The 24,207-nt window shown below is 35.8% G+C and overlaps 1 protein-coding gene across 1 annotated transcript; it reads right to left on the bottom strand.

Moving 5' to 3' along the window:
* Nucleotides 1–16,427: 16,427 nt before the first annotated feature.
* On the bottom strand, nt 16,428–19,155 carry prr35 (proline rich 35). The gene is made up of 2 exons (XM_067377176.1): nt 17,807–19,155; nt 16,428–17,130 (listed from the first exon to the last, which is right to left on the bottom strand). The coding sequence occupies exons 1-2, from the start codon at nt 19,153–19,155 to the stop codon at nt 16,428–16,430; spliced, it is 2,052 nt and encodes a 683-aa protein (XP_067233277.1).
* Between the last annotated feature and the right edge of the window lie 5,052 nt (nt 19,156–24,207).

Below are 24,207 nucleotides of genomic sequence, written 5' to 3' on the forward strand. Positions count from 1 at the left end.
GAAACGAACACAGGCAAACAGGAACAGGGAAAATAGAACGAAAACACAATGAAACTACTCCAAAGAACACTCATTAATGTTTGCATCAATTTTTTTTTTAGTTATGATAACTTGAATGAGTGAATTTAGATTCAACCAACAAGCTACACTGAGTTAGAGGAACTTAATAATTTGTAGCATAAACACAAATTTTTAAGTTGATTACACACACACACACACAAAAAAAAAGTCACTCCAGCTACCAGAGTTGTAGCCCTGGAACCAATTAATCTCATCTAGTTCAGTTCAAATCAACAGCTATCATGGCATATGCTAACATATTTAACATGTATATTTAATGAACAAGTAAGATATTTGGCTACTTGTCACTGGCATTGCTTATAGAGTCAATAGTATCTAGCACTCTTAACCACAAAAACTTCAACATTACAGAAATGTATTTAAATGTCAAGCATAACAGCATTAAACACTAACAGGTCTTTTCCTTCACTAAAAACAACTAAATTAACACTTAATTTCAACATTTATTCTCCTTATCCAGTCCTATGCAAAGCATGCTGGGAACTAGAAATCCAATGCCTAATTTCTGAAGTTATCGAGACAATTTCATTACATTACTACAACTTAATTTAAAGAAAGGCAATAAATGCAGAAATTTGAGTTTAAATTACAAATGATATTAAGTTGATGTGATTATCAAAATTATTATGTCAACAGAACTCTACAAAATAATGTTTGCAACTTAAAAGGTTTAATTAGAACAATAATATTTAGAATATTTAACTTGCAACAATGCATTTATTTAAGTTGTGGCAACAGGTCCCCTGAATTACTTTTTAGATTGCAGATTATACATGTACATGACAAAATATCTTTTTTTTTATCATCTATGGTTCCATAAAGAACCATAAACATCCATGGAACCTTTACATTCCACAAAAAGTTCTTTATAGTGGAAAAAGGTTCTTTAGATTTTTTTAAATGTTCTTCACACTAAGAAAAAAAATGGTTCTTTAATTGCATCGCTGAGAATGGCCTCTTTTGGAACCTTTATTTAGGATTTAGGATTAGTTCACTTTAGAATTAAAATTTCCTGATAATTTACTTACCCCCATGTCATCCAAGATGTTTATGTATTTCTTTCTTCAGTCAAAAAGAAATTTAGGTTTTTGAGGAAAACATTCCAGGACTTTTCTCCATGTAGTGGACTTCAACAGTTACCAAATGTCAGTTTCAGTGCAGCTTCAAATGTCTCCACACGATCCCAGTCGAGGAATAAGGGTCTAATTTGGCAAATCAATCAGTCATTTTCTAAAAAAAATAATAAAAATGTATATACTTTTTTACCACAAATGCTCATCTTGCACTGCTCTGCGATGGGCCACGCATTACGTAATCATGTTGGAAAGGTCACGTGTGATGTAGGTGGAAGTACCGAGCAAGTGTTTATAAAATGAATGTGCAAAGACTAATTTAAACGGCCTTTACAAAAAAAAAAAAAAAGGTAAAAAAACGATATTGGATGATTTTGAAGTTGGAGGAGAAAATGGGATGGAGTTTTTCGCCCTACCTACATCCTTTAAGAGTGTATCTTTATACACTTACTGCATGTTATTCAACTGACTCATTTGTGTCTATATGTCTCCATTAGGAGAAACATCTGAGACCAAGAGACTTAAATGAAACGGAGGACGACATTAAGTCTCCTGCTAATAAAGTTTTGAAATGATGCTCTGATGTTTCAGAGAGACCTAAATGCATTGTTGTTTTAGTATTATTGAGATACTATTATAGCTTTATATATATAATTATTTTAACATTTTTGCCCAGTAAACTCTCTCATGCTTTTAAAAAATTTAGTAAGATGCATTTCAATTATTGTCAATTAATGCATCCATGTGAGCGTTTTTATCTGTTATTAGGACCTTTCATTGTAAAGACTTCCTTCTAAGTTGGTGGTCTTTTCACATAAGCAGAGCAGAAATAGACCATAAGGTGTTACATAAGCTGTAAAGGACCTCTGTGAAACCAGTGATCATGTCATTATTGATTAGATGACTGTAGTGCTGTTTATTAGTGTATATCACTCGTGTGAGTCGTCCTGCAGCGTTTGTGCTCCATACATCAATCAATTGATCACATTTATTTCTATGGGACATAGGGAGTTGTGGGAGTTTTTGAGAACTGTTAGGCAAGGCAAGTTTATTTATAGCACATTTCATACACAATGGTAATTCAAAGTGCTTTAAATAGAAAAGAAATCATAAAATAATCAAAACATATGCATAAGACATAAAAATATGCCTGATTTCCTGAATCACTAAATTACTTTAAGTGATCAGATGCAACATAAAACATTTTAAAACCCCACAGACGCACATTAAAGGAGACCTAAAGATCACAGAGACCTTCAATGTTTGCCTAGCAACCACCTAGAACACCTTAGCAACTGCATAGTAACACCCTGGTAACGCCTGGTAACAAGCAAACATTCTGTTTTTCATTTTAAACTTCTGTAATACTCAGATATTGCTAGTGAATTTCACAAATAATTACAAAATGGCAAGTAGCACATTGAATTAACCATGACATTTTGAAGTGTAGTATTTTCATGTAAAACATCATTTTTTTTACAGTGTAGTTCATGAGACGTGGGTTTGTAAATGAAGGCGAAATGCATGAGACAAGCATGTACTTGATTTAGTCAAGGCCTGGTCCTGAGCCTCATTATTGTGCCGCCATTTCTTCTCAGCCAAATAGTTTTCCACCAAATTGACCAAGAAAACTCACTGGTGTGTGTGTGTGTCTGCATATGCATGTGTTTTCTAATCGAGTGCCTCATTTTTGTGACGGAGGTCAGCGAGGTTCTGACGTTTGTGATGGTAATGCGTATGGAAGGGGTTCGGATACAAAGACGAGACGCTGAAAGAGTCAGTCAGAGTCAGTTCAAAACCAAAAGATCATTTTACCGCCATTTCTGAGTTCCTGAGGAATTCAGGAATAGATTGCCCGGGATTCCCTGGGGATTTGAGTGTGTTTGTATGTGTGTGAGTTGATTAATAAAAGCACAAAAGAGCTGACCGGGCAAAATGCATGAGCTGAGATTGAACGAAAGAAACTGGAGGATGCAAATGTGAAGTGCAGGAAGATAACCCGTATTTTTGAGAGAATACGATTTTACAAGAATCACACTCGCTCACAGATAGGTAAATGGTAGCATGTCACGATTTAATGACAGTGCAATTGAGTGCCTCTGAAAAGCTGCCCTCTGACCTCCTGCCTTGACCCCGACTGACCCTCGAGTCTGTGTTGTCAGAGATCATTAGTCAAACACACACACACATACACACACACTGGCCGACTTGCACAAAGATCACTTGTCAGTGCGTTTCATTTATCTAATTATCAGCCAATCAGAAAACACACTCTGCCGCATTTTTTAAAGATGTGAAAGAGCTTCACTCACACACACACACACACACACACACACACACACACACACACACACACACACACACACACACACACACACACACACACACACACACACACACACACACACACACACATGTTTGTTTTTGTGAATTGTGGGGACTTTCCATAGACTTCAATGCATTTTACACTGAACAAACTGTACATTCTATCCCCCTACCCTGCCCCTACCCCTAAACCTAACCCTCACAGGAAACTGTGCAAACTTTTACTTTTTCACAAAAACTCATTCTATATGATTTATAAACCCATTTACATTGTGGGTACCGCTGGCTGGTCCCCACGATGTAGGTGAACTCAGGTTTATATTACATCATGGGGACATTTGGTCCCCACAATGTAATATAAACAAAAGCACACACACACACACACACACACACACACACACACACACACACACACACACACACACACACACACACACACACACACACACACACACACACACACACACACACACACACACACACACACACACACACACACACACACACACACACACACACACACACACACACACACACACACACACACACACACACACACACACACACACACACCTACACACCTACACACTCTCTGCTCTGTTTGGGTTGAAATGAATTTGTTTTGAGGACAGAAGATGAATATAAACAGTCCTTTGGGCAAAGACACGATCACCTACATTTAGAGCTAATTCTTTTTCCTCAACAGTATTTTTTTTTTTCATTTAGATTGTCACTAAATCAACCAAAAGTTACATTTAAGTTAGTTTTATTGTGCTGATGTTGCTTTTTCATAGTTCAAGAGACTCGGGAGGTGTTTCTTTTACAGTTCCTTATAGGATTGATAAATCTAGAGTCAACAGTTAGAGGAGACTTGAGATAACTATAATATCTTGTTTTTAATTGCCTCATTTTTTTATAATTTTTTATTTTATTATATTTTATTTTATTTTATTTTTTACTATTTGTGTGCATTTTTTGTACTTTTGTATGTCTGTCTATTTTATTTTATTGTCTATTTTATTTATTTATTTATTTATTTATTTATATATATATATATATATATATATATATACACACATACTCTTTTATTGTCTATTTTATTTATTTATTTATTTATTTATTTATATATATATATATACACACATACTCTTTTGTATGTATGTCTGTCTATTTATTTTATTTTATCATTTTTTTGTGTGTACTGTGTTTTTTTGCCCATCTATTTTATTTTATTTTATTATGATTTTTTTGTTTGTTTGTTTTTGTTTTGGGTACTGTGTTTTATATGCCTGTCTTTTTATTTTAATTTATTTTTAGCATTTCTTTTGTTTGTTATTTTATTTTATTTATTTTTTTAGTTTAGTTTTTAGAATTTGTTTGTTTGTTTGTTTTTGGTTTGGGGTTTTTATGCCTGTCATTTTATTTTATTATTTTGTTTTGTTTTTGTTTTTTTTGGTTTGGGTACTGTGCTTTGTATTCCTGTCTTTTTTCCTGTCTTTTTTATTATTTTATTTTATTTTATTTTATTTTATTTTATTTTATTTTATTTTATTTTATTTTATTTTATTTTATTTTTTGTGTATTGTGTTTTTATTATTAATTTGTTTTATTATTTTGCTTTGTTTTATTATTTTGCTTTGTTTTATTATTTTGTTTATTTGTACTTCAGTATCCCTGTCTTATTTTGTTTCCTTTATTTATTTTTGTGTGTACTGTGTTTTATACGTTTGTATGCCTCTCTGTTTCATTTTATTTTATTTATTTTTGTACGCCTGTATGCATGCTATGTTTAAATGTTTTTATACTTTTGTATGTCTGTTTTACTTTATTATTTTGTACTTTCATACTTTTACTTTTTTGTATTCTTTTTGTACTTTGTTTTGCACTTTTATATGTCTGTCTACTTTATTTTTCTTTACTTTCTCCTCTTTTGTGCACAATAAGACAATCTATTCTTGGAGAACAAGTAGTTTCAAAAGGAATAGATACGTTTGTTCATTTAAGACCAATTACCAGGACAGAGTTTAAGCTCTTCAAAGGAGCTTCATCAATAGTGTTGAGTTACAGAGACTGGTATAATGTAGCAGCTCTAGTGGGGAAGACGGACGGCGACTGTAACACTGAATATCCCCATCACAAACCACTTCACAGTTGCTTCACTTCGAGAGAAATCTTTAACAGCAAGTTGATTTTGAGATATAAAAGTAATTTGTCTCAAATGTCCAGTATTTTCGTCAGCTGTTGTACGCTTTCAGACCTTTGGATTTAAACTCATATCAGTGTATGTCTTTTTCCCCCATAATGTCATTAAATGAAGATTAAAATGTTGAAATGATAGCAGTGAATGTTCTGACAGCTGGACAGCCATCGGTGATAAAGTTTGACAGCGAGGTTTGTTCTGCGAGAACAACAGAGAGTTTCAGATGTTTTGCGCCCTCGTTTTCTGCCTGTTATTCGTTCATTCGGCCTGTGTTATGTGACTGACTGACTCTTTTGTCATTGATACATTGTAAATCAGTAAATTTTGGAGGGAAACCGATAGCACATCTGTGACACACACACACAGTGCCCTCAGGGTCAAACCCCTGTCTGACCAGACACAACAGTGTGTGTGTGTGTTTGTGAGGGTGTGTTTTGTGTTTCTGACTCGACAAGAAGTTCCCTCCAAAATGTCTTTTCTCATTCATCGTCCCGGCCGCCTCCCTCAGGGGCTAAACACACACACACCTCCTTTAGACGGCAGTGTGTGTGTGTGTGTGTGTGTGTGTGTGTTTAGCCCCACAGGGGCTCACCGCTGCAGACACAGCGGGGGAGAGATGCCACCGCCACTCTCTCTGAAAACACCACTGAAAAGATTGCAAACTGAAAGAAAGCTGCTTTTGTCACATTTACAATGTACAAGAGTAGAAGCTCAATTCACTCGACACTTGTGTTGTGTGAATCGTTTGCTATAAACTGATACACAAATAAATCAGGAAGTGTTAGTTGTCCTGTCCATGTCTAGAAGTGTTATTTTATTCATTGAAATGTGGAATTTATTATAAAACCAGTGTCCACCTTGATCATCCCAATCACAAATAAAGTTCTTGTTCGACCAACTAACATGCATTTGGTTGATATGCATTAGTTTTAAATTGCATGCACAATTCTTTTTTAACTGCACTTGTCTTATAGCATTGAAAAGGTCTTTTTGTGAATGTTCTTATTGGTTCTTTAGAAATTGAGGTTTTACCAATTATTTGAGGTGTTCTTAATTATCTGTGTGCAGATGCATCAAACCCCTTAAGTTCCTTATATTGTGAGGATCTTCTTAAGTTAAGGGTTTGTTGCGGCAGCTGATTAATTATCACTTTCACAATACACAAGTGTGTTTAGTTCTGTCATTATTCATTATTATTCTTCAGATCAGTGTTTTTGTTTCTAGTTTCTTTAAAGACACAATATATAAGGTTTTTTTGGTTAAAATATGTGTACTTACATTTCCAAGAATGTTTAAATCCAGAGAAATAAGTAATTTTATCCAGGACACGGACCATGTCCGTGCGTCGCTTATCAATGACATCATACAGAATAAATGGTTTCTTACGGAACTGGAAAATGTTGAGCTGTGAAACATCTATGGTTCTAATTGGAACCTTTGAGTTTAAGAGTGTATCATTTAATTTTAGCCCACTTTCTTTGTGTGTGTGTGTGTGTGTGTGTGTGTATGTGTGTGTGGGTGTTGGGGGTGGGCTCATATTTTAGAGGGAATTCCCTTGACTCCTTATTGTGAATGAATTGATGTGTGTGTGAGGTGTAATTATACTTGCACTGTGTGATTTAATTCTTATGTTCTAATTATGTGATTGCATACATGTGTTTGTGCAAAAAATAGGGGGGAAATTTTATTGTGCATTCAAAAACATTTTTATGATGTTTTACTTTTTTTTTAAACAAAAAATATGTTCTGTAAATGATTAGATGGAGTATTTTCACACTTGACTTTTAATCCTCAGGGTCTGGGGTTTGTTCAAATCACTAACCCTAAATATGAGCACTAATTAAAGGGCTGCTTGTCTTAGCAAGCTTCTCTAAACCAATGTGAGTGCTCGAGCAGTGTGACTGAAAGCGTCTCCCCAGGGCAGGGAGTTTTTATACACCTCCTTAAACAGGAAACATTAATTAGAGGGTGTGTGTGACCTTTGACTCCACAGCTGAGGGCAAAAGTGACCCCTCGCTAGTACAGGAAGGATAAACTCAAGCCAGAACGCTCACAAAAACACACATGATTGAGAGCTGGATGCATTGTAACACACCGTCCTAAAGTGAATGGAGACTGAAGTGAATTAACACTTTGATTTGATGAAACACTCTGATACTTATGAATGAGTGTCAATGAATGAACCGTTCGTCACATTCTGTCAGGCTGCCAAAGCACAAACACACACACACACACACACACACACACACACACACACACACACACACACACACACACACACACACACACACACACACACACACACACACACACACACACACACACACACACACACACACACACACACACAGTGTAATTGTTGGACATTGCAGTCTTTTGTGTGTCCTGCTTAGTGAAGTGGCACCTCTTGTTGAGATTAGCAGGATTACCTGAAACTGTGCCAACCGGACAGAAACAGACTTCTCTTTTTCCTTCCTCCAGTTTTCAAGGAAACAGTCTGTGTGCAAAAGTTCAAAAGTATGAATACGGCAGGGTTTGGGAGGTTATTGTGTGTGGGTTTAGCTACTCAGCTATACTTTGGGGCAGTGTTGGGGAAAGTTATTTTTAAAGTCCCCCTGTGGTGAAAATGTTTTTAATGTTGTTTAGCAACACATTTTTAGCTGTTTGATAATGTAGTCAAGCAAAAAGCTAATCATATTAATAACCGTTATGTGTCTGATGTTGTTAAAAATGAAACTATTGTGCAGCGTTTACCTCAGGTAGTTGACTGAGTGGATCTCTGAGCTCATGTGAGTGCGTGGAGGCGGGGCTAATTAGCATATTCATAGATCTGCGTGTACTAAATGAAGCAAGGGTGTAGAGTTACATTCAAGCTATTTTAAAGGGTTATTATTTACTAAAACGTGTGCACAGCGTGTGCACAATTTACTATTTCGTTCCCTCGATTTTCTAAAACATGCGCACGATTTATAAATAGAGGGAATGAATTGGTAAATCATGCACACGTTTCAGTAAATCGTGCCCACGATTTAGAAAATCAATGCAACAAATTAGTAAATCATGCGCAAGAATTAGTAAATCTAGGGAACGAATTAGTAAATTGTGCGCACGTTTTAGTAAATCAAGGGAACGAATTAGTAAATCATGCGCAAGAATTAGTAAATCTAGGGAACAAATTAGTAAATCATGCACACGTTTCAGTAAATCGTGCGCACGATTTAGTAAATCAAGGGAACGAATTAGTAAATCATGCGCAAGAATTAGTAAATCTAGGGAACAAATTAGTAAATCTAGGGAACGAATTAGTAAATCATGCGCAAGAATTAGTAAATCTAGGGAACAAATTAGTAAATTATGCGCAAGAATTAGTAAATCAAGGGAACGAATTAGTAAATCATGCGCAAGTATTAGTAAATCTAGGGAACAAATTAGTAAATTATGCGCAAGAATTAGTAAATCAAGGGAATGAATTAGTAAATCTAGGGAACAAATTAGTAAATCGTACGCACGTTTTAGTAAATCGAGGGAACGAATTAGTAAATCATGCGCAAGAATTAGTAAATCTAGGGAACGAATTAGTAAATCATGTGCAAGAATTAGTAAATCAAGGGAACGAATTAGTAAATCGAGGGAACTAATTAGTAAATCATGCGCAAGAATTAGTAAATCTAGGGAACAAATTAGTAAATCTAGGGAACCAATTAGTAAATCATGCGCAAGAATTAGTAAATCTAGGGAACAAATTAGTAAATCTAGGGAACAAATTAGTAAATTATGCGCAAGAATTAGTAAATCAAGGGAATGAATTAGTAAATCTAGGGAACAAATTAGTAAATTATGCGCAAGAATTAGTAAATCAAGGGAATGAATTAGTAAATCTAGGGAACAAATTAGTAAATCGTACGCACGTTTTAGTAAATCGAGGGAACGAATTAGTAAATCATGCACACGTTTCAGTAAATCGTGCGCACGATTTAGTAAATCAAGGGAACGAATTAGTAAATCATGCGCAAGAATTAGTAAATCTAGGGAACAAATTAGTAAATCTAGGGAACGAATTAGTAAATCATGCGCAAGAATTAGTAAATCTAGGGAACAAATTAGTAAATCTAGGGAACGAATTAGTAAATCATGCGCAAGAATTAGTAAATCTAGGGAACAAATTAGTAAATTATGCGCAAGAATTAGTAAATCAAGGGAACGAATTAGTAAATCATGCGCAAGAATTAGTAAATCTAGGGAACAAATTAGTAAATTATGCGCAAGAATTAGTAAATCAAGGGAATGAATTAGTAAATCTAGGGAACAAATTAGTAAATCGTACGCACGTTTTAGTAAATCGAGGGAACGAATTAGTAAATCATGCGCAAGAATTAGTAAATCTAGGGAACGAATTAGTAAATCATGTGCAAGAATTAGTAAATCAAGGGAACAAATTAGTAAATCATGCGCAAGAATTAGTAAATCTAGGGAACAAATTAGTAAATCTAGGGAACCAATTAGTAAATCATGCGCAAGAATTAGTAAATCTAGGGAACAAATTAGTAAATTATGCGCAAGAATTAGTAAATCAAGGGAATTAATTAGTAAATCTAGGGAACAAATTAGTAAATCGTACGCACGTTTTAGTAAATCGAGGGAACGAATTAGTAAATCATGCACAAGAATTAGTAAATCAAGGGAACGAATTAGTAAATCGAGGGAACGAATTAGTAAATCGTGAGCATGTTTCAGTAAATCGAGGGAACGAATTAGTAAATCGTGAGCATGTTTCAGTAAATTGAGGGAACGAATTAGTAAATCGTGAGCATGTTTCAGTAAATCGAGGGAACAAATTAGTAAATCGTGCGCACATTTCAGTAAATCGAGGGAAGGAATTAGTAAATCTATTTAAATTTTTTTTCTTGCATGTCAAGTGTGGGGCTCCGTACAAATGTGATGTTTAACTAAGGTTATCTTTACATAATTGTATGGTTGAATTGGATTATTAAAATTCAGTAGCAAAGACATTGGGTAATAAAGTGAGATTAAATACATAAAGTATATTTGTGTAATTTAACATAGGAATAAACTGAGTTTGCATTTCACTGTTTCATGTTCATATTGATTGATATTCATATTCATATTGAGGAATATTAAATCTTTTTTTGTGTTTCATGGGGACAGAAGTGGTGCAAGTCCATAAATAGGAAAACAAAGAAACTTGCATTAATTATTTGTAAAAGAAACAATTTTGTAATGTGTTACTTTACGAGTTACTTGGAAAGTAAATCTTTTTCAAAAATGTGTGCTGAGATGATTTAGTCCAAGAGAGATGTAAGTGAATGTATGTGAATATCCATCATTGTGATGTTGTAAAGTCTAGAGAGCCAGTGCTTTTACTTGACACTGCAAATCTGGAGTTGAGGCGTTGAGTGTTTTGGTGGATTTGCCGGGGATTGACCATCACAGCTGTGCAGATCTGAATAACACTGTGTCTATGTTTATGTGTGTGTTTGCTTATGGGATCAGAGTCTTAATCCTGCTGCTGAACTGGACACACACATGATAATTGATTTGTGCACAGAATCTTAAAGTGAGCTATAGAGATGTGATTGTAGAAATGCCATCTATTAAGTTGCTTTGTAAAGTGAAATGTGAATACATCATCCAGAAAGCAGAAAGTCTTTTCAAAGGACCGAAGGCTCAGAGATTAATGTGATGGTTTTTGACATTGCTAAACCACATTTTGCTCTGTCTTTCCAGTTTAAGTGAAAATCGAGAAGCCTGGAGTCCATTAAATGTTTTGAAAACCCTTTCGGACATCTCGGATGACTGGATTGATCAAGAGAAACAAACATGAGGGTTTACTAAATGACTCCATTAATGTACTAAAAACATGTTTAAATCAGTTCATGTGAGTACAGTGGTTCAAATATTAATATTATAAAGGGACGAGAATATTTTTGGTGCGCCAATAAAATAATGACTTATATAGTGATGGGCGATTTCAAAACACTGCTTCAGGAAGCTTCGGAGCATATCAAATCAGTGGTTCAGAGTGCCAAAGTCATGTGATTTCAGCAGTTTGGCGGTTTGACACATGATCCGAATCATGATTCGATACGCTCCGAAGCTTCCTGAAGCAGTGTTTTGAAATCGCCCATCACTATATATGTCGTTATTTTGTTTTTTATTGATGCTCCAAAAATATTCTCGTTGCTTTATAATATTAATATTGAACCACTGTACTCACATGAACTGATTTAAAGCTGCAGTCCACGATTTTTCCTCTTTGTCGCCATCTCTTGTTGTGCCTCGGCACAGCTCGTTGCTGTCAATCACTACACCAGTGTGGATACTGATCTTCAGAATCACAGATTCTACGTCTTGAAATCCACCATGTCGCTCTTATAGAGGGTATGCATCGACGTCACTTTCCCGCCGAAAACACGCTCCCTCAGCTAGACTGAGTGGCAAAAGAAGCTGCTGCGTAACTGGATTAATAGGAGAAAACAGCGAAACAGCGAGTAAAACTAATGAATTACCCTAAAGGTTGGACTCAAAAGTGTTTCTTACAACTTGTCAAATAAACCTAATCCATAGATATTGACATGCAGCCAGGAGTCGTGTTTCCTGACATTTATATGTGCCTGATTTGACGCTGGGGAAATACATAAAGCAAATCTGCCTGTTAATATTTTATATAACTACTAAATCGGTAGGTTTAAATCTGCTTAATCACTTATATCAATGTTATATCGTCATATTGTCCAGCCCTAAAACTTTTATAGTATAGTTTTTGACAATGTTGTTTATTTAAAAACACCCAATTATGCATAATATAAGATGGAAAATATTTAATTGATGAGTCGTCAACATAATATATAACAATACAATATATAAGGTATGATTTTACCTCAAAATCCAACAATTTGACACAAAATGATAACTGCAAATCCATGTTTCTTTGCTGGAGTCCAGCTGTTTCTGTGAATTGCAGTGATCCATTTGCTTCTTTTTCTGTTGCTTTCTGCAGTTTTTAAATATATACCTCAGGGTTTGTGTCAAATCTATTTGTACAGTCAATCACAAAGCTCTTTCCCGGTTTGAATGTGTTTTGTGTGTTTTTCGCGACCTTCACGCTGAAAACCAATGCTGCTACTCAGTCTTTTGCCACTCAGTGTGCGTGACCGCAGTCCTAACGGTCGACGGTGACGTCACGTGCATACCCTCTATTATAAAACATTATTACAAGCTTACCGTTGTGAATCGAGACAAGATAATTAGAGAGTTTTGAACACTGGCTGATTTTGTACTAGCTCAAAAATTGATTTTGGATCCGTTTTAACAAAAAAAAGTTACGGACTGCTGCTTTAAATATGTTTTAGTACATTAATGGATCTTGAGAGAGGAAATGTCATTGCTATGCAGGCCTCACTGAGCCATCGGATTTCAACAAAAATATCTTACTTTGCGTTCCGAAGATCAACGGAGGTCTTAGAGGTGTGAAATGGCATGAAGGTGAGTAATAAATTACATTATTTTCATTTTTGGGTAAACTAAGCCTTTAACACACTGTATCGTCCTTTAGTTGTGACACCATTTCCATCACAACCAACACTTTGTAACTAAAAAATGTACAGTTTTAATCTGTATTTGCTCACCAGCAGTGCTTATAAGTGTTATGTTTGACGAAACAGAAAAATAGGCTTATGTAAATACCAATATTTTTTTTTATTGAGCATTATTTTCAATCAAACTGTAATTATATGAAGTTATGCAAAACGTGTGACAATATTTGTGTGTATTTAGATACATTAATAGTTTTAGTATCCTCTCGGAACATATTCATAATTTTAGATGTGGTGGAAATGAGTTTGGTGAAAAAAACAAAATAGCCTACGACACTGTGGTGAATGTTTATAGTCAGTAGACAAATTAAGTAAACTAGTGAGTGTGTGAGAAGTGTATTTTTAAGATTTTTTTCTTCTAAAACTACTGTGTACTGTGGGTGAACGCAGGTAAATGTCTGCAGCGCCCTCTACAGCACTGTTGTGGAATAACCAGGTGACTAAACGACTTAATGCGTAGATCACACAATAATGTCGAAGAACTGAGAGCCATGTCAGAGATGTGCTTCTAATAGTTGTCATTTTGTGTGGCTACAAACTGATACCTTCTTTTAGAAATGTACAGTCGCATAGAGTCACGCAAAGGCGTGTATAGATATTTAAAGCTATATATACTATTGTAGCGTATAATTAAACCGTTTCATATTTGATACTTTCAGAAAATATACATCTGAAACATGACGGGTTATTTGAGTTTGAGCATATGCTGGACCGCTTCACTTTATGCTCACTAGAGGGCGCGATTGAGCTTTACATGTTCACAACCTGCATCGTGCAGACAGGTAAGAGTGATAAATATTTACCTCAGGAAGATTGAAGACTAATTATTATTCCAGAACTACTAAATAATAACCTAAAAACCAAAGGGGAAAACATCAGGTTGGTAAAATGTTGTTGAACCACTTTTTACGTGTATTTGTTGTTAAATTAGTTTACGTTGCATGTATGTCTATATTTAATCTACATTTTCTGATCCCACAGCATTACTTTTTACAATAAAGGTCCTTCTATACCAGATTATGGTTCTCTATAATTATTTTATTCAATTGGTGCACGATTCTTTGTGACTGAAATGTATTCATATAGAATTTTAGAGAATTAAAAAACAATAATTAGCAATAATAATCTTATTATGTTTGTTTTATCAATTTAAAACCACAAAGAGGACAATAAACAGTTATTTATTTATTATAATTCATTATATTTTTTTAAAGCCGGTTTAAAGTTTGTTGCTTCCATCCCAATTTATCTTTGCAAATGTCAAATTAGTTATAGTTATTTTACTTTAGTTAATAATTATTCCAAGGTTAAACATAATTGAGACATTAATCTGCACTGACTTTATTAAAATAAAAGTAAGAAATCTTCTCTGATGCCAGATTCATAATAATAATAATAATCATGGATGGCATCTGTGTTTCACCTCTCTGTGGTGCCCAGCTGCACTTTGACACTTGTGTTTGTGGCAGGTGACCTTTCAGGTGCGAGAGGGTCGGGCGTCTGAGGCTCGCTGCTTCTGTCTGGACCTCATCCCTGGAGCTTTGACCTTTCAGTGTGGACTGTGGAGGAGCTTCTGCTCAGGTACGGCTCACGGTCAGAGTTCACCTTTACCACAGCAGAGCAACACGTCACGAACAATACTGTACACCTGTAAGCACCGTATCACCACGCATTAACTCAAACCGCTTTACCCGACATCCTGAGCCCGCCTAACCGAAACATTAACCCAATCTGTCCATTAGTATTTATTCTGTGTGTTTACCACACCTCACCTAAGTCTTACAATGCAGAAAATTCACACAAGCGCTAATATAATTTGACAATTTTATTGCAGATGTTTTATGTACAGATCTTGAATGAACAATAATGTGAGATTTGCAATTCAATTTCATCTATTTAGATTATCTTATTTAAAATGTTGATTATTTACAGAAGACAAGAAGTCTTAAAACACATAAACATGGAAGAATTGAGAAATAAAATGCTAAATAAATAAATAAATGGCAACACTTTAGTTTAGGGTCTTTAGCATGCACTATATTGGCTGTTTATCAGTACTTATAAAGCACATATTAATGCCTTATTCTGCATGATCATATTCTACATCCTTTAATCCTACTGAATACTAACTATTAATAAGCAGTAAATTAGGAGTTTAATGAGGCAAAAGACTTAGTTAATAGTGAGAACTGGACCCTAAACTGAAGTGTGACCAAATAAATTAATTATGGGTCAAATATGTCAGAAAATTTAATTAATAAATTACAAACATATACATTAAATAAATTCAGTTGTAGTTCCTTGACATGTAATAATTTTCATCCTGTAACTGGATTTTAATTTCAATAATCATTAAGTCAGTGCATGTATTTTGTCCTTCTGCATCAACTACTTTTGGCATAAGGTGCTTGATTTTGTTATCGCTTTACTTGATGTTTCATATCAGACTATTTCATAGTCTTTTCTACCATTTATTTTGTGTATGGTTGTATATAACATGTTAATCTTACAGTGTACTTATATGCACTATTGTTCAAAAGTTTGGAGTAAGTAAGATTTTATCTCTTGTGCTCACTAAGGCTGCATTTATTTGATCCAAAAATACAGTAAAAACAGTAAAATTGTGAAATATAATTACAATTTAAAATAACAGTTTTATATTTTATTATGTTTTGAAAATGTATTTCTGTGATCAAAGCTGTATTTTCAGCATCATTACTCCAGTCTTCAGTGTCACATGATCCTTCAGAAATCATTCTAATATGATGATTTGATGAAACATTTTATATTATTATCAATATCAATGTTGAAAACCATATTTTTGTGGAAACTGTGATACATTTTTTTCAGGATTCTTTGATGAATAGAAAGTTCAAAAGAGCATTTATTTGAAATATAAAACTTTTGTAACATTATACATGTCTTTAATGTCATTTTTGATCAATTTAATGCATCCTTGATGAATAAAAGTATTAATTTCTTTCAACAATAACAAAAAAACATCTCACAGACCCCAAACTTTTTGAATGGTAAAGGCTTGAAGTTTAAAGAAACATGAAGTGTCAGTCAAGTGTGTCCAAACATTTGTCTGGTATAGTGAGCATATATAAATAATGTACTGTAAGTTCATGTTTGCTACACCATCGTGTCGGTGGTTGTTAACGGGCTTGTTGGACACAGCGTGTCCAGATGTTGAATGGACGGAGGTCTGTTGGGTGTTTTGGAGCAGAGAAGGACACTTGAGTCTGCTTCACACTTTGTGGTTCTGCTGTGCCACAGAGCTTCAGCGGTCCCGGCCCGTATCGCCAGAGCGCCGTCGGACAGCACCTCTGTCTTCACCACGGGCACCTGGGACGGATTCAGTTTCATCAGCGCGTCCAGAGAGCACTTCTGCCTTTCTTTAACACTGCTTCCTCGTTCCACCATGTCTCTGTCATCTTTATCTTCCTCCTCCTCTTCTTCTTCCTCGGTCTCTGAGCAGTTTTCATCTCCAGTGTCTTTTGTTTCTCCTATAACGCCTCTTCCGCTGACATCTCCGTGCGCGTTTGTGATTCCCACAGGGTCTTTTTTGACTGATAGGTCGAGCGGCCCTTCGTTAGAGCGAGTCGTGCGTTCCAGCGCCTGTTGAATGTGCGACAGCTCCGAACGGATCTTTCCCAGGTGAGCCCACAGGTGGCACTGATCAGGCAGCGATGCGGCGCGCTGCTCCGTGTTCTGGTACTGCTGCAGTAATGTGGAGAAATCCTGCAGGAGAGCAGCTGCCGGGTCTGCGTCTCTCTCCATTCCTCTCTGTCTCGCCTCCAGCTGTTCAGACATATGCAGCGGGGACGAGACGTCACTGCGGGGGCTGTGAAAACACAGTTTAATTGTATCTAAATACCATTCATCAACATTGTCCTGAGTGTGTAATACATAGACAGAAACAATACTCTACGACAAACCAGATGAATTGCATCTGTGTGTGTGTGTGTATATGTATATATACACACAGATGCATTTCATCTGGTGTGTCTTTGGGTATTGTTATTTATATATATATATATATATATATATATATATATATAACACTGTGGTTTTGAGTAGCCTATATATATAAAAGAATGTAATTGCGACTTTTTATCTCACAATTCTGACTTTTTTTTTCCTCAGAATTGTGAATTATAACGTGAAAAGTTATAAAGTCAGAATTTCATGATCAGAACTGTGATTTATAAAGTCAGAATTGTGAAATATAAACTCAATTGCATGTTATAATGTGCATTTGTGAGGGAAAAAGACATGTTTTTAATAAACTCGCAATTCTGACTGTATATCTCGCAATTACGAGATATAAAGTCAGAATTGTGAGTTTATAAAAAACGTCTCACATTTGCACATTATAACATGCAATTGAGTTTATATTTCACAATTCTGAGAAATAAAGTTAGAATTGTGAGATGGAAAGTCACAATTACCTAGTGGTGGAAACAAGCTTCCATATTCAGGTGTTATCATTTTTAGGGTTCTTGTCTTACCTGTTGTGTATAGGAAGCCTGCTGGACATCAGGGAGGCAATGGACGCAGATTTGTGAGTGTTTTTCAGAGAGTCGAGGGCAAACTCAAGTGCTTGTTTCTTCTCCCCCGGTGCACCATGGGAGTCAAAGGATGCTGCTGTTCTCTTCAGACTTTGCTCTCTGATGAAGGAAGCATCATGCTGCCAGCCTGTCTTTCCTTCCCTTGATCGTATCCTCTCCTTTACGCCATGGCTCTGCTCTGGGGAGGGACACGTGGGAGACACCCAGGCTGCGGGCGAGGTCTGGCTGGGCCGCAGGGCCGGGACCTTCCACAGGTTTAGTTTGGGAGGGTACGAAGGCTGCGGCAGGCTGACGGCGGGCGGTTTGATGAGTTTACTCGTCTCAGAGGATGTTGAGGAGGGCGTTGCACCGAAGGTGTGCTCACACAGGAAAGGATAATACAGGTGAGGAGGAAGTAGAGGTCGCTCTGAGTGTCTTTGCGCATGGGTGAGCTGCGCGGTTGATGCTAAGAAGGGCAGTGGTGCAGTTGTGGTCGCTGTGCTTGCTGTCGTAAGTGCCGGGTTTAGGTATGAAAGGAGTCCTGGAGCCAGTGGATATCCAACGCCAAGCAAAGACAGATTGAAACCCGTTGTGTCGGGGCATTCAAGTTGACCCGTTGATGCCGGTGGAGGGTAACAGGGCAATGAAGAGGCCACCGGGTCTGATTTGGGCTTTGCACCTGACGTCTGATTGCTAAGGATGCGCCATTGCTCTGAAAGCAACGCTGCCGATCCAGACAGACATGTTTTAGACAGCCTATAGTGTCGCAGTTTTGACTCTACCTCAACTGAGCGTGCTCGCAAAAGTTGCTCCTCGAGTGAGAATACGTCCGCCATCACGAGTTCGGCTTCTTGCTTTGAACGTTTACTTCCTCTGGTTTCCGCAGGTTCGGGACTCGTAACCGCTGAGCCGTTTGTCTCCATTACCTCGTCATCTTTCTCCGCTTCTCTTTCCGATTCTCTTTTCTCAGCCTCCTCGACCTCCAGACTCGCCGCCGAATGCGAGGGCTCGTCTGACATCGCGGCCTGCTCAGAGTGAGCCTTAGTGGGGCTACGGGAGCGAACGCCTCCCTGCTGGAGCCGGAGTTGGTCTTTTTTATACGGCCAGTCGGACTCGATGAGCAATGACAGGGAGTTTTTGCACAGGCTGTACTTCATGTGGTTATACAGATGGGATTTCTCCATGCAAGTGAACGGGCACTGGAAGCATTTGTAGTTGTAGGGTTTGCCCCACGGTCGCGGGATGTAGTGCGGCTTTTTGGGCTTGCGTTCCTTGTGTTTACAGCTCACCTTACAGTCGTCCTTAGACATGGTGTGATCTGAATCAGTCCCAGATATGAAAACAGGTTTTGTCTCGAAGCTAAATTTCTGAGGAGCTTGTGTGTTTATGTGTGTGTTTGAAGACAGGTTTACATTGAGTGTGTGTTTGTAGGATGAATTGTGTGTGAACTGTAAACTCGTGTTTGGTCAGGACTGGGATTATGCAGGAACTCAGCCATCAGATTTCAGCTGTTGAGAAAATCAAGAAAATATATGATTAAACTTTTTATAATAAAATATTGTTAATTAGTTCTCTTTTCACAAGATGAAATGTGTCCCAGAATTAGTCTGTGAAGTTTCAGCTCAAAATCCCCCACAGATCATTTATTATAGCTTGTCAAATTTGCCCCTATTTGTGTGTGAGCAAAAACACGCTGTGTTTGTGTGTGTCCCTTTAAATGCAAATGAGCTGCTGCTCCCGCCCCCTTTCCAGAAGAGTGCGGAGCTTTAACAGCTCACGCTTCGGTTGCTCAACAAAAACAAAGCTGGAGAATCTCACGCAGCCAAAATGAGGATTGTCAGGAACGGTGTTCAGCCTTACATTGTTCAAACCGGAGTCGACACTGATGGAGAGACTCAGGAAGACGTTACAACTTTTAGACGTTTCTGAATGGTTAGTGGATAAATTTATGTAGTTGCTGTGGAGTTCAACTCATCCACTAGCATGTGCCGTCATGTTAATCTTTTGTGCAAATCCAGCGCTGAATTGACCCTCGTTTGTGAAGCAGTCCGGCGTAAAATGACAGCATGACAACAACACTCTACTGCAACAACTCTTCCTCTTCTCTAAAGCAGCTCAGCATGGCCACACCCCCTTTGTTGTGTGTTCTCGGGGGTGGGGTTTATGCAAATGTTGGGGTTTGTGATGTCACTAACCCAGGAAGAAACTGTAGTCCCTACCAGCCATTTGTTGTAGTCCTTAAAAAGCTAAATCTTTAAAAGAAAATATCTCCCTTTGCATTAAACTTTAATCACCCCTTTAATCATCTAGAATATTATTAAACAAATATTAAAATAATTTAATAATGTTTTAAATGATTATATATAATAATTTGCAATATTATTGAACAAAATATTATTATTGTATGAATTTAATAATATTTTACATTTTTAATAATAATAATAATAATAAAATATTATTACTTTAATAGATTATTAATACTTTAAATAATTATTTTTAATTATTCAGATCATTATGAAACAAAATATTATTACTTTAATAATTTAATAATATTCTAAATTATTGTATTTATTAAATCAGAATATTATTACAGGTAAACAAAATATTTTACTAATTTAAAAATATTTTAAAATATTATATTTAATCATTTAAAATGTTATTAAACAAAGACAACAGTAGAACAGAAATATTTATTGTAAGGGTCAGAATCAGATTTAAAACATTGTCAGGTAAAGTCAATGTGAAACTATAATGTTTTCAACCCATTTTACGTTTGTAATGTCTTACTGGATACTCAGTGAGAATAAATCTAGGACAGGACTTGATTTTATTAATTATGAATTGATTAGATAGTGAAAAGTGTCTCTGTGTGACAGGTGGTTGAAAAATAAGAAGGCTTGATGACATCAGAAGAGTAATTTTAATAAAAGATTGCGCACGGATGAATAGTTCATAATAAGCCCCAGAACGTGTGCTGTAAGAAAGTAAATAGAGTCTGTTTTGATTTCACAGACTTTAACAAAGAGAAGAGATGATGATGGTTTTCTCAGAACTGCTGCAAGTCCTCTATCTGCCACCTTTCATTACGTCCAGAGTTGCACCAGCGAGGTGTGCGTGTTTCTGGAGGGGGCTGCACCTGTGCGCGGCTCGCATGTTCACTGTAGTATTTACAGCAGGACCCTGAAGGTCAGCTATAGGCACATCCTGACAAAGGGCAGAGGGACGCGAGGCTGCCCGTGTGTATGTGTGTTAATGAGAGATTGGCATCACGCCCGCGAGGCATCGTTAGCGGAAGAATGTGGGTCAAGGCAGATTGACTGCTCTTTTGCCCACTCTATCAGTCTGTCCACCACCATCATCTGTCTCTCTCGTGCATGTCGATTGTTTTTATGTTCTACATCCTCTGTGTTTCACTCTTTCTTTGTATTTCCAATCAAAGAAGTTCTAAAGGAATTACTGCATTTTGAATGTATCAAATAAGAGGAAATGTCATTCTCTGAGTTCTTTTTTCCCCCCAAAATTCTAAAGCGTTACTGAATGACTTTTTTCCTAAAGATTTACTTTTCAGAGTAAAATCTATTATCATGTCTTAAAAGATTTAACTTCACATAATATGCATTAAAGCCCCCAGAGTACAAAAGATGATCTGATCATTGGTTTTCAAATGATCATTTGTTATGAAGATTCATTTAGATCCGCTCTGATGGAAAACAAAAAACTCCCTGAAATTTCCTAACTCTTCCATCTAGATATAATGAAATTCTCAGTTTTTACTGTTATATTTATTTGTTATGTGTTCCATTATTATTATGTATTTGGTTCTTCTTTATGTGAAGCACTTTGAATTACCATTGTGTATGAAATGTGCTATACAAATAAAATTGCCTTGCCTTGCCTATATAATCCTAATTATACTAATTCATTTAATTAATGTATTATATTTATATTTTTATTATATTACAAACATTGAAAAATATTATTTTCATTTCTTTATTTTCTTTTGTCAAATCAACTTAGATAATTAATGTGGTTCAGATAACTTAACATTTGACTTTCTGTTGATTAAACCAATCGCCTTCATTGTATGAACTTAAAATTTTAATTTCAATGAACTCAAAATATTAAGGCAATCAGGTAACTTACTTTTAAGTTAAATCAACAATTATTTTTTACAGTACCTTTTATAGAACAATTCCTCCATTTTGTATTGACATTGTTCATGAAAAAGTATTTATATCTAGACAAATATGCCTAAAATACATCTTTTTAAAGATATTAGAAAGACATGTTTCTATTTCATGTTTCTTGAAATCAGAAGTCTATTAAATCTAATATGAGCTATGATTATATAAAATACTAGCTTGGAATTGTATTGCAATTTAGTTCAAACAAAACTATTGTACAATTCAAAACTATTTAATTAGCAACATTTAATTTTTACATCTACAGTCTTTCAGAAAGAACCAACTACACTGATGTAATTTAACTAATAATTTTTGTTATTAATAAAAGCATGAGGAATAGGAGATGGTGAAAGCAATTAAATAATGGTGTAATTAAAAGGCTGTGATATCACTCAAACGCCTCTCTGTTATGATAAAAATATTCTTTATTCTTGATTATTTATTTTTTGCTCCTGGCGTTTTCCTTTGGGTAGAAAGAGAGAATGAAAAGAGAAGAAAATGAAGCAGGAAATTAAGAGAAAGATGAAATGTCCCGCTGTGAGGCATGAGTTTTGTCGCTCGTATCTCGGGGTGTAGAGACAACGAGAGCCCGAAGTGATTTCGGTTTAAAGACGACGAGTGGCGAGGAATTTCACCAAACTTTCATCTATTACAGCACTCAAAGAAATAATGAAATCACTTCTGCAACTTTCTGTAAATCCTGGCAGTATTTTAACAGCGTATGCATTGTGTGCGTGTTTTGGTCATATTGCAGTTATGCCCCCGTTCTCTGGTTTTAACCGGACATCAAATGCTGCTGTTAGTGTTAATCAATAAAATTATTTTAGAGTTGTTCTCACTGCGGGACATTCTTTGTGGTGTGCATGCGTGTGTCAGTTTTAAGGCCCTCGGGGTTCGTTCGGACGCTGTCGATGACACTCGCATGGATCGTTGAGTGTTAAATATGTATTGTCTCGCTTAAATAAGGACGCTTGCTAAAAGCATCGACATGCTGTGGTGGAATCCAAGAACTGAGAACACACACAAACGCAGGGCAACAGCGAACAAAACGGATGGATTGATTGAAAAGCAAATTGTCTTTTTAAGATATATTGGCTGTAATATATTTTAAAGTTTGAAGTGGCTCTTATTTGAAATTAGAATATTATTTTAGACTTTGTGTGAACTATATGAAGCACTGTACATGTGTGAATAGGTTGTGTGTGTGTGTGTGTGTGTAGCTTGTACCTCCACAGTAGTTCATGACACTTGAAGTTTTCTCAATTTGACTCTTTATGAAGGATCTGGAAAATAAACAAGTGTCTAAAATTAATTTCATATTTGATTTAAGTATCTACATTTAATGTTAAATGACAATCTCTCCAATTTGCAAGCATCTCTCTCTATCTCAAGTATGTGATTGGTTACAATGATACATTTTTATATTGTTAATTATTAATTAAAATTAATTAATAAAAAATTAGGTGTTATTTTAGAAATTCTGTATTATGTTTTAAAGGCCAGGGTGGCCAATTTCATCTATTTATTAACAATATCATATTTTTTGTTTGTTTGGTGTTTCATATGTCTTTACGTATAGCATCCTTTCAAATACACACTATTATCTTGAGTAAATATTTCTAGTAAAAAGATTTTTAAAAGTAATTATTTTTTTGTATAAATGCCTAAAAAAAAGCTGGTGTTGCCTATAGAAAAAGACAAGGTTCATTGAACATAAGTTGACCTTTTCTGGCAGGGCATGTTGTCTTGCTAAATGGGGTAAGCTGTCACAAGGAAACCTGCCATTAAACAGCCTATAATAGATTATTATAGCAAAATTTAAACAAAGACAAGTATGAAATGCAAAACAATTAATGAAACAGCAGAAAATAGATACAAATATTGCATTTAATTATATGCAATTGCAACATTTGAAACGGATGTGACATCTTGCCCCCATATAACCAAACATTTATGTTAAAAAACCTTAAGAACACAGTTCAACTTTTTACTTAGAATTGACTTTTGTAATGCATTTGAACCTGACTTTGTATTCCAAGCATAAGTGAATTATGTTCAGTCGCTCACAAGACCTAATTCAAAAATGACGAATTTTAGTTTTGTGCATAGAATTTACACACTCATTTTGTTTTGAACTATACAAATGAAACCAATGCACAAAACCACTCCTAGATTGTG

The sequence above is a fragment of the Chanodichthys erythropterus genome, chromosome 23 (genome assembly GCF_024489055.1).
Source record: "Chanodichthys erythropterus isolate Z2021 chromosome 23, ASM2448905v1, whole genome shotgun sequence".
Lineage (NCBI taxonomy): Eukaryota > Metazoa > Chordata > Actinopteri > Cypriniformes > Xenocyprididae > Chanodichthys > Chanodichthys erythropterus.

What these genes read in the sequence shown, in the direction of transcription:
- prr35 (XM_067377176.1), bottom strand. Translation starts at nt 19,155, where the DNA reads ATGTCTAAGGACGACTGTAAGGTGAGCTGTAAACACAAGGAACGCAAG. An exon ending in AGGCTTCCTATACACAACAG is followed by an intron (nt 17,131 to 17,806) that starts GTAAGACAAGAA and finishes CAGCCCCCGCAG; the next exon opens with TGACGTCTCGTCCCCGCTGC.